Here is a 12,202-nt window from a genome sequence, read left to right as displayed (position 1 = left end):
TTTGCGAGAGTTGAACAATTTATATAATAATTACAGTATTTTGTCTTTTAACTTTCACGCCACATTTTTAAATTCTCTTTCCCTCACTCTCTTTTGTAGGATTGGATTCCTATGCAGGCATTTGTGGCCCAGGTCATGGAACAGGTTGTAGGGATTGCGATGATCAAAAATGAGGAGGTGATCATCCTTTATTTCCAGCTTGCTGTGTTTTCCCTCATCTCTCATATCTTTACTATATAAATATATCAGTCGGAACTGAGCCCTCAGTTGCAAGTAGTTTTTATCAAATCACTTCTTTTCAGTTCTAGTTGGACAACTTGTGATTTAAATGAAATATACCCGATTTTTTTAATTGAAGGTACACAGTGTAATTCAGATCTCAAAGTTTATCCTCATCAATAGGAACTTTATCCTCTCCCTCTCCCTCTCTCTCTCTCTCTCTCTCTCCAGGACATAGATTACATTCGGGCTCATTACAACATCGAGAGCTTCATCTACTTCAGCCACCACCGGCCCGAGGAGCACGGCCAGCTGTGCCAGTTTGCCCTCAACCCCGTCTTCCACCACTACGCCAAGCACTTCCTGAAGGAGGCGCTGCGCCTGGGCCACAAGTCCTGCCTCTACTACCCCGTCTACCCCTCCTACCACACGCAGAAGGTGGGGAAACGCGCTCCTTCGCGGGCCTCCGTCCAGGAGGAGAACATCCTCTAGATTAGCCGTGGCTTTATCCGGTATTTGATCCGGCTTTATCCGGTATTTCATCCAAACTCCCTTTTGGTGCATATCCAATCCGTGAACAAAACGGATCATCTATTACATCAGCTCCTCCAGCTTCCTTATTTCTCAAGGGAGGAAGCTATCGCAAGCCGTCTGCGTGAAATGAATGTTTTTTTTGTTGCCTCTGAAGGGAACAGGCAGTCTCCATTTTGTAATTTTCTTTTTTCCAGACACAGTCGTCTGGGTCTCTCTGTGAACAGGGGACCAGGTGCAGAAATAGGCAGTTGCCATAGAGCACCACCGTCCTCCCTCCCTCCCTCCCTCCCTCCTTCTCTCCTTCCCTCCCTCTCTCCCTTGTTCACCATGATGTAATGAGACATTTCCTTGCGAGCGTTCTTCCTGCTGCTAATTACCGTGTACAAACATGAGTCAGATTGGGAGATGAGACGCAAATAGAATTACTGGGGAGCTAACAAGGAGAGAGGATCCGCGGTGGGGGAATGGATGGGCCGGGGTCCGGTCTGTCAGCCAGGGCTCTTAAATGGGGAGACGGATTCTAACGCGCCGGAATCGCGGCGAATCGCGGTTACCGTGCTCCCAACGCGTTCTCCCGGAGAGGAAAGCCCCCGCGCGGAGAACATTCCCGTAAATCCGACCGCTCGTTTCCCCATAAGGCGGTCGCCGTGGCGAACACGGTCGTCGGGGCCAGCTGATGAAGACGTCTTGTTAGCCCCGGAAGGCTGAGGGGTGTTCACGCTGCAAATGAAGTCTGTCTTAACACGTGCTTTAGTCTCGTAATGAGACTTAAAATCTTGAGAGGAAAAAAAAAAGATTTTTTGTCACATTACAAGCCATTTTTTTCTTGTCCAGTGAAATTGTCTTGCCCCATTGGCAAATGAAATGAGTCAAACTGGCTCACCTCATTGGCAATCTTTCTGTTTTATTTAGCAAAAAAACGTAATAGAAATACAATGTTAAAAATCTAAATATAAGGCTAAAATAGTATGTTTGACTTTTTTTGGTTTTTGCAGTGCAGAGCTCATATTAGGTCCCTTTCTCTCCCTCTCCCTGTCCCTCTCTCTCTCGCTCTCTCGCTCTCTCTCTCTCCCCCTCTGTCTCTCTCTCCCCCTCTCCCTCTCCTTCCCGCAGAACGCCTGTGCCCACTCTCTCACCTCCGCGCTTAGCTGCATGGTGCCCGTGTGCCCGCGGCGGCAGATCGTCTACCCGCTGGAGGAGCTGGGCCTCAACGCGCCCTCCAGGCGGGTCACCGCGCAGCAGGTGAGTACGGGGGGGCAGCGCCACACAGAATGCCACAACCTGCAAGTGGACAAATGACAGACAGGGGGCGACAAACACGGGGAGAAAAAGTGAGACAGAGGCCTCCCTAAATTATGCTACAATATTTCACTTTTATGATTCGTAAGTTGATCAGTCAATCAATCTTTATTCCGGACTGAATGTCCGTAAATGGGCAAACAGGTTAAAAAGACAAACAGACAAAAAAGACAAGTCAGTTAATTGTGAATAATGTGATTTCTCAGAACAATTGTGTAACTGGACATCTGAACTGCCCTCAAACGTCTTGGGCTATTTGTTTCACTATTTAATCTTTATATTGTAAAACACCAGCTAACCTGACGTAAACTGAGTTAAACAATAACTGCTTGTAAATGCTGATGAAAACTCCATATTAAGTATAGAAATACTTACATAGAGTCAGAAACAGAGCAGTACCATACAGAGCTACACCTTCAACTTACAACTTGTTATAGACAGCTTAAGTGTTTATTTCATGATTTACTCAAAAGTTAACTACATTTTGAATGGTATTTGCCATGTCACCATTTTATGTGAAATATCTTGGCTAAGTATAAATCTGAGAACTTGGAGCTGTAAAGACTTCTTTTTTTATGTACTCAAAGCCAGTAACACATGCTATTTACAACATTTTTTCACATTTTTATAGTTTGGGAAACTGTTGCCCACAAGGGGGCACTGCATTGTAAAGTAGAACCAGTGGTGTCCTGTTATTTATTTATTTATTTGTTTGCTTCCTTACTTGTTTGTTTATTAATGAGTAACACTTAAAATGCATACAACAACAAAAACAGGTTATTTTATTTGTTTAATGTATAGCAAGCTATATTGCTGTAGCGCCCTGTGTCTGCTTTCTACAGTTGAAAAAGCAAAGAACTTAAAAAAATAAATACATAAATAAATAAACATGTATTTCTCAGTATATTGTGGGGGATTCATTAGTTTATATACCTGTTGCTTTTGCAGTGTTGCAGAAATTATTGTCTTGTGCTATTTAGCAAATATTTTGTTTTGTAATTATATATATATTAATTTGTTTCGATCAGTAAGCACAAAGCATAACTTGAACCTCTTTTTCAAAGAAGACTTCAAGCGTAAACGTGCCAATCAACATTATAAGCCAGGACAAAGACAACTGCAACAATAGCAACAACACTACTGACAACTGCTAAAAACAAACGTGCATAAGAGAAAGAAAATACTATTTGCAGATATGTATAAAGTAAAGTAAAAACAGATAAATGAGATAAACTAGCAAATGAAAAATAAGTCAAAATACAAAAAGAAAAAGCAGCAACTTGTAAACAAAGAAGACAGGCATCTTAAAAAAGGGGTACATGATGAATCATTCATTCTTAAAGTTAATTAATGGTCATTTGGAAATTTTGTATCAATTTATCAGTTTTCCCACATTTAAAATCTCTAAATATGCACATTTAAAATTATAATCCTTTTTTTCTTTTTTACAGGTTTCCAAATAGGTTTTTGCCATTGTTATATGCAAAATAATCAGGTAGCAAATTCCCAGTGTATACAGTATATACTATATGACACCGTGCCATGTTGTTGTGGCTGTTTTGACAAACCTTGTTGCCTCTAATCTTTTGTCATTTCCAAATTTTTAAATCTGTTTTAAATATGCATTGTGTATTTTCCTTACTCCATATATTATATACATGTGCTCTCTGTGTGGTATTTGTAACAAATAGAACTGTTTGTAAATAAGACGGGCTCATACAATAACAAGAGCTGTTTCTGTTTTATAAAGATGAGCCGTTGACAGGGAGGAAAAAGCTGGCCTCGGTCAGGCCTTGTTTTCGGAGGTAGAATTCATGCATCGCTTGTCTTTATTAGGCTCGGCGATGCAGGCTGCCCTTTGCGCCGGCTTCAACTTATTGTTAAATCGGCTCATTTTAATGTGAGGCAGCAGATGGCCTCTCAAACAGGTGGATGGAGGATGTTTACCGCGGGCGTTTAACAGGTGAAAATAGCACGCCCCCGCTCAACCAATCAGGAGCCAGCAGATGTCACACCGGGGCCTTTAAAGGTTTATGAGACACTTTTGTGCGGTCGCATTGACTTATTGTGAGACTTTTTGGTCCTTAATAGTCTTGCGGCGATAGGAGGGCTACTCGTTTTATTTGCCTATGGAGTCATGCCTGGATTAAACGCGTTTTGATTATTGTGAAATTGACCAAACTTAAAGGGCATGGAAATTCAGTTTTAAAATGCTGGTGTTCCCATCTGCTCAAAATTCAAACCTTATTCAGTGCCTAGTTAATTGAGAAAATATTAAGATAGGTGTTCAAGCTCCAGTAAACGAAAGCCCTAGATTTGTCATAGCAAATCCATGGAAATGATGCGCACAATTGCGAAAGAGGTTATTCTACCTCAGCAATGTTATCCACCTGTATTTCTGTTTTTGTATTTCACATTTTCTGAAGGGCAAAAGCAGCCCTGTGTAAGCCTATATATGACAAAGCTTTTTTCCCGTTGAATGCTTGAATGGTTTACATCACTGCCATAGCAGTTGTGAAATACATGCTCACATAATCTGTCCTTGTACATTGTGATCCATAAAACCAGTTTGTAAACAATACGCCGAATATCTTTCTACCTCAGTGAAAAGCAATGGCGCTGTTGCGTAAAACGGCATGTTGGCGATGTCGCGGACATGGCAGAGCGCGTGCCTTGTTTTTCCCCGCGAGTGCCATTTCGGCTCTCCCGTTTCCCACATTAACGCGCGCGTCTTTGCGTTTCTCCGCTGCTCCGCTCAAACCACTTCCATTCGGTATCTGGGCAACAGGCGTTTGGAGGATGCGGGGTAGATAAGACCCGGCCTTGCATAGATGTATTAAATGGGTTTAAAGCACCTGTCCCCGTTCGCTCAATAACATATCGTATTACAGAGTGCATTAGCTATGGTGCGGTTACGGCCCATTGCGTCCTATTTAGGCCTACCTCTAAGAAAATGTAATGTATGGCTTCTGCTCAATCTGACTGTAGAGTGATTAAATCTGAATAAAGAATGCAAGCCTGTCAGAATGCAAGGAAAAAAGATTGGCCTTTTTTTCTGCTTATAAAAAACAAATACAAACCTCAGTGTTGTGTTTATGAAAATTCTTATTACAGCCATGTTCTCTCATATGCATTATGTATTTCGACATGTTTATGTCTATGTTTCATTTGTAATATGTTCCTTCTGTAAACCAGGGGTCTTTTTTCTGCCTTCTGTCGGGGTTTAAGACATTTTCAAATGTCCACAATTTACACTTGGAGCAGGTGTAATTAAATGTTTCAGTTCCTTTGTAGAGCTGTGTTAGATCTTTCCACAATCGTACTGTTAAATATATTGCATTTATGGGTGTTGTCCTCCTTGTTTCCTAACTAAGAGGTTACTAAGGAAACCCAGACAGATTACTAAAATGTAACCTGTCTGGGTAAACGTGTCCATCAATAGCAAGCATTCTTGTTTGGTACATTACTGCGAAACGAAATAAAACAATAACAAAAAGTCTTGACAGGAACAATACTCTCAGTACAATCTTTAACATGAGAGGCTTAATGAACAATCAGGGGGGTTGTAAGAGATATTGTCCAGACTCTTTGTTCTCATCAAATCTCTCTCTCTCTTTTGCTAGATACCTTACGCTCTCAACCACATCAACAGAAAGCTGACCATGGAACCAAAGGTCACGGTCAACGTCAGAATCGTGGTTGTTGGAGCCTCGGACACGGGCGTATCGTTTCTGCAGATGCTTGCTTTCTGGTGGGTACTTGGTCCGGCTTTGTTTGGACGATCTCGGTCGCGCGGTGATTTGACGCGAGAACACAGCATTCGGTGCAGCGGGGACGCAATGTGATTAGGTAGCTAGGGAACTGCGCTTGTAACCCGAGCTTCAAATCCCAGGTGTGCCACCGCGACTGACCTTTGGAAAAAAAACACTTAACTTGAAAAAACACTTGAATTGCTCCAGTAAATTTCCAATGGCCTAAATAGATAACGTGTGTGTCACTATGTATCTACTAAGAAATTTAATAAAAAATAATAATACATGATTATGCTACTACTACTACTAATACTACTATACTAATATGACCAAAAGTATGTGACGACCTCTTGGGCTGGGGCTGTTTTTCATGTTTCTTTTTTCATAAAGGCAAATCTTAATGCAATGACATTCTAGATGATTCTGTGCTTCCAACTTTGTGGCTACAGTTTGGGGAAGACCCTTTCCTGTTTCGGTATGACAATGCCCCCGGGCGGACAGGCAGGTCTATATAGAAAGGGTTTTGTCGAGATCGGTGTGGAAGAACTCGACTGGCCTGCACAGAGCCCTGACCTCAACCCCATCCAACACCTTTGGGATCAGTTGGAAAGCCAACTGCAAGCCAGGCCTAATCACCCAATCAGTGCCTGACCTCACTAATGATCTTCTGGCTGAATGGAAGCAAATCCCTGCAGCAATGCTCCAACATGTAGCATAAAGCCTTCCCAGGAGAGTGGAGGTTGTCATAGCAGCAAAGAGTAGACCAACCCCATATTAATGCCCATAATTTTGGATGAGATGTTGGATGTCAGGCGTCCACATACTTTTGGACATGTAGTCTACTACTACTACTACTACTACCAATAATACTAATAATCAAAGATAGCATGTAAATTTACAATTTGAATCAGCTTCCACAGTCACCAGCTCTGGCTCTACTTTTTGCTGCAGACTTTACCACCGTGGTTTGGTTGGCTGAAGCTCAGGCTAGCTTCAGCAGCATGTGAGGAAGCACAAAGGACTTTGGTCCTGTGCCGTTGTCCCTGTACCAACAGGCACTGATAGGTGACATCAGACGTGACAGAATGCTTTAAGGTAGCGTGTCCTTTTCATCGCTGAAAACACCTTCGCACCGCCCTCCACCGAAGCCAGTAATGAGAAAACTGATGGAAGTGCAAAATCTGCTTTAATGGATTCTTTTTTTTTTTTCTCATTTGTTCTTCAAAAGCCACAATTACTGTCTCACAGCGAGTGTCCAAGACCATAACTCTAACACTGCTGTTACATTTGCTTGTGCCTAAATTAATGTAATGTAATGTAATGCCAAATACATTTTGGGTTGAGGCACGGCCTTTTCATTATGGGTCTTCTACTCGACAAATTCCGAGCTGGAAAAATTAGAGGTTAGGTCCTAAAAGGTTTTGTGGAAAAATGAAACAGTGGCTTACTTTTCCGTGCTGCCGTGAGCGGTCGTGAAAAATTGACCAATGAGAACGGGTTTTCCGCTTTCCCGCCTTCGGCCGAATGAAGTCCGCCCGACGACCGGTCCTCGGTTGGTTCAAGTGACAGTAAAGTGCAAGAACATGGTGGAGAGGAGGGGGATCGAGGGGTTTGGCAGGCGCAGGCTAGCACACAGCTGCCCGGGGGTTGGAATTCGGGAGAGGAGCGCCGCCGTCCCTTTAATTAGCCCCGCGCCGCGCGCTCCTGTCAGGACCGCCCAGAGGCGCCCTGTGTTTACTGTCACTAACGAGCTGACTAATGAGACGCTTAGCGTCCGCCGAACTGATCACAGGGCGGGCCCGTGCCGGACAGGGCGAGTGATGGATCACGATGGGCGTGTGTGCCCCCCTACACACCCCCCACCACCTCCCCGCCCCCCCCCCCAGGCTGGCTTTCCTCCGGCTTCTGCACGTGCTCGGTGTCAATGGGTCTTCCCCCTCATCACTCACCGGGCTGGAGACGGGTTTAAAACCCTGTGAGAGATGGGCTTGGACGCGGTAACGACCGACACACAATGGCCGCCTGTCATTGACGTATAACAGGAGAGACCCCACCGCCGATAGCGGCCCCGAGAAGGCGTCGCTGCCTCAGTCAGCGACTTGAGCACGATCCCGCCCCACCCCCCGCCTCTCTGCCAATAGAGAGGAAGACATTTTAGAATAGGCCGTTGGGTTAAACCTGGTTTACTATTCCAAAACAAATTAATGGTCCCCCGTTAATGGCCAAATGCTGTGCTAAGTACAAAGCACTGCTGTTAAAATGCATACTTTACTAGCTTCCATTACTAACTGCTGACTGTCACCTGAAATGTGCAAACCTTTATTGTTCATGAAAGGGAAAATTAGAAAAACTAACCACAACAAAAACCTTAATTTTTATGACTACTTTGTTCTTGCAAAATTAAACCAGTGATGAAGAAGATGAACCAGAAGGATCCACAATTTAGAAAACACCTTTAAAAGATTTAAGGAGGACTGTTGAGGGAACATTAAAATAGTTAATGCGTCTTCCTTGAGACTTGTTTTCATTATCGGTGAATTATTTTGTTCTGGCGTTCTCATTTCGCTCATTCAGAACGGTAAATGTGCGTGTCAGCATTAGCGAGCTGAGTGATAATCTTTTAATACCCAGAATCAATCACTTATAACCACAGGCAAGTGGACCTGCCGGCTGCTGGAAGCAGGAAATGTCATCGCTCAGCTGAATGTATGCGGTCCCTTCCTGACAGCACAATGAACGTGTCCGCTCGGAACATCCAAACAGATAATGTCATTTAAGCCGAACAAAAGGGGTCATTTACATCACAAGGGTTTTTCTTTTTCTTTTTTTTTTAAAACATTATTAAGGAGGCAATGATGTTGGGGGGTGGGTGGGACAGCAGGAAGGGGACAAAAAGATTTTTTTTAAAAAAGGAAGAATAATTGCCCGGGATGCGAGATGCAGCCAGGATTTACGTGTAAACCGGTACAGGGTGTGGGGGGTAGGGAAGTGGGGGGGGGGGGGTGGGCGGGGTGGGGGGGCGGCAGGGGGTGGTGGAAGTTGGCATGAGAGAGCATCGGTCCCTTTAGCGATGCACTCTGTCCAGCTTTCGCTAATCCCCACTCCTCCGCGCCCGCCCCCCGCTCCTCTCTGAAGTGCGTCTGTATCCACGGCAACCCCAAATCCCCTCCGTCACTCGCCCGGCGCCGAGAGTTCCTCCGCTCCCGGCTCACCCCCCCCCCCCCCCCCCACACCCCCCACCCCCCAGCCTCGCGGCGCTCCGTCAGAAAGCGGCCCGCACTTCCGCCCCTCCCCTCCCAGCGAAACGTCGTTTGAACGTCCCGCTATTCTTCTTCTCTTCGTCCGCCGTCGAAATCGGCCCGCAGTCACGGCCGCGCAGGCCAAAAGCGACCGCTCGCACCGCGACCCTCGGTCGCTCTGCACCGCGCCGGTCGCCCTCGCCGAAGTCGCTCCGCGCGGTCGCTTAGCGCTGCTTAGAGACACCGAGAAATGATGCAACTCCTGAGTCATCCGCTCTGAGGAGCGGCTTTGGGAACGCGAGCAGGATTTCCCAGAAGGGAGGTGACTCATTTGGGCAGCGCTGTTAAGCTGGCTTAATGTTACCCAGAATCCTATGCTGAAAATGGATTGTTGCGTTTGCGCTCTGGGAAATGCGGTCCTCTTGTGGTTCCGCCGAGCCGTTGGCGGATTGACATGCTCTGTATGATGTCACCCCCCCACCCCCTTCGCCCCCCACCCCCAACCCTACCCCCCCAGCCCTCATCTGAGGTTCAACAACCTGACGCTGATTTCCCCTCATGGACTTCCTGGCTCGGCCGACGGAGAGGAGATCAGTTTCCTGGCTACAAGGTGAGACGCCACGCAAGCTTCTGTGCTTGTGTTTGTATTTTCCAAGAAGGACCAAAATATAGACATCGTCCGATCTGCCTGCACAATAAACATTCTGTGAGGCCCCCATTCTCAGTATTTATGTTTTACCACTTATCTCTGACGTTCACTGTGTCTCTCTGCTATCTGGACTCTGGTTGGTCAAGCACACAGCTTGGAGAGGAGTTAGGGGGGTGGGTAGACGGGGGGGGGGTTGGTGGACGGTCTAACGGCTCACTGCTCACTCTGCCTGCCCCGTAGCCACGGCTACAGCGACAGAGACCACGCCCAGCTCTCGCTGCGCTCCTGGGTCAACGTCATAGCCGGCAAAATGACGGGCATCAACAGGGCCGACAAGCATGTGCTGGTGTCCGGAAACAGGAAGGTGCCCTACGACCATCTGATCCTCTGCACCGGGCAGCAGTACCAGGTGAGACCTGTACACACACACAGAACACACACACGCACACACACACACACACACGTTTGTATTACTATACTTGTGAGGACTTCCCATTGACTTGCATTCATTCTGTAACCTCTAACCCTAACCCTAACCCTAACCCCAACTACTACATGCCTAACCTTAACCCTAACCTTAACCTAATTGTAACCCTAACCCTAACCCTAAAACAGCCTCTTGAACTTGTGGGGACCAGCAAAAGGTCCCCACCTTGCGTAATTTTCCTCATCTTTCTATCCTTGTGGGGACATTTGGTTCTCACAAAGATAGTAATACATGCCCACACATACACATACATACACACACACACCTATGACTATCTGATCCTCTGCACCGGGCAGCAGTACCAGGTGTGACCTACGCGCACACACACACACACACACATACACACACACACACAGTAAGAGCTGCAGTACTAGATGAGGCAGACACACAGGAACACACACCCATATACAGGCCTACGTGTTACCAGGTGAAACACACTCGTTTCCATGGCAGCAGCGTGTGCTTGGGACAAAACAAAACCAATTGCTTGCTTGTTTTTTCTTAATCCCCCTTCCATGGAGAGACAGGGGCTCACTGGTTTCAACTTACTGATTGCCTGTTTGCTGAAGTCAGTTCAAGGGATATTAGACCAGAATAATACATTGCATTACTGGCAATTAGCAGACGGTCTTAACCAGAGTGACTTTTTTCAATTTTTTACATAGTATCCATTGATACAGCTGTATATATACTGAAGCAATGCAGGTTAGATAACTTGCTCATGGATACAACAGCAGTGCCCTACCTGGGAATCGAACCTGCTGCCATTTAGGTTTATAAGCCCATTTCCTTACACACTATGCTCCTCGCTAGGACACTGCCGTTGTACCCTTGAGCAAGGTACTTAACCTGCATTGCTTCAGTATATATCCAGCTGTATGAATGGATACAGTGTAAATGCTATGTAAAATGTTGTGTAAGTCGCTCTGGCCTACATGTAATGTAATGTAATGTAATGAGTTTAGGCTGACAGAGAATACTGGCAGCTGTGAACGGTGACACACATCTGCGCTAGACATCGATTCGGAAGGACGAGCCGTTGCGACTCGAGGGGCGTCTGTCGAACCCTGGGCAAGCGGGCGCACGGCCTCGAGCGCGTCCCCTCAACACAAGGAGGCGCTCTTAAACGCGCAGCGGCAATATAACCACTTAACGCCGTTTCCCCATTTGCGCTCCCTCCTCCTCCTCCTCCCCGCAGCCGCTGATCCTCGCGGACGAACGGCCGTCGTCGCCGCCGCCGCGGCCCGACCGGAGGTCCGCCGGCCCCGCCCCCTCCAACCTCTTCACCCTGAACGACGAGCGCGGCTGCCGGAGGGCCCGCCGCTGGCTGCTGGAGAACTTCGTCGGCGGGGAGGGTACGCCCGGCGCCCGTCGCCCGTCGCCCCCGGCAACGGGCTCTGTTTGATGTTGCCTCGTCGCGCTCCGGCGGAATAATTAGAACTTAATTAATCTGAGTGAAATCTTTCATCTGTCTGGTGAGGGCCTACGCTTCCCCTCCTATTCGCAGGATGATATTAATTTCGGGAGGGAGCTGTACCCCCGCTGATGAAAAGCCTGATATCCTTAATTACGTGTAATTCGTTTTTTTTTTTTCGTTTTTTTTCCGAGGGACAATAATAATTGCGGGGAGCAGAGCCTGATTAACCCCATTATATTAACTAATTAGAGGATCATTTAATAATCAGGGAAGTAGCACAATCATCAGAGAATGCAAATTATACCATCCGACGAGTGCCATTTCAATTTGGGTTCGGCTTTGTCTGGAAAATATGACGCTCCGAAGTCTGACGGCCGCCCCTCCTGTGTGTTTCGTGTGTTCGTTCACGTGCTGGCTAGGCACCATCTTGAGCACTGTTTCCACCAGGAACTTTAACGATAAGATATAGATTCTTTGTTGGCATCCATACCAGAGAATCTTTTATCTTTGCACGCACTTGCCAATCAACACACGCACACTTCCTGAGGGTACTGATAGTACATGGCAGTGATTGTAATTAGAGATGTGTGCACACTTTCATTTGAA

The 12,202-nt window shown here is 46.3% G+C and overlaps 1 protein-coding gene across 1 annotated transcript in view; it reads left to right on the top strand.

The window, feature by feature from the left end:
* Positions 1–12,202, top strand: part of cfap61 (cilia and flagella associated protein 61) — a 34,574-nt gene that overhangs the window by 7,200 nt on the left and 15,172 nt on the right. Inside the window, exons 13-19 of the mRNA XM_035422136.1 lie at positions 100–177; positions 451–657; positions 1,867–1,995; positions 5,676–5,803; positions 9,561–9,653; positions 9,933–10,101; positions 11,378–11,534. Of these exons, the coding sequence (XP_035278027.1) occupies positions 100–177; positions 451–657; positions 1,867–1,995; positions 5,676–5,803; positions 9,561–9,653; positions 9,933–10,101; positions 11,378–11,534 (961 nt within the window). The remainder of the gene's footprint in view (positions 1–99; positions 178–450; positions 658–1,866; positions 1,996–5,675; positions 5,804–9,560; positions 9,654–9,932; positions 10,102–11,377; positions 11,535–12,202) is intronic.

The sequence above is a fragment of the Anguilla anguilla genome, chromosome 6 (genome assembly GCF_013347855.1).
Source record: "Anguilla anguilla isolate fAngAng1 chromosome 6, fAngAng1.pri, whole genome shotgun sequence".
Taxonomy (NCBI): Eukaryota; Metazoa; Chordata; class Actinopteri; order Anguilliformes; family Anguillidae; genus Anguilla; species Anguilla anguilla.
This window is presented reverse-complemented; position numbering and strand designations above follow the sequence as displayed.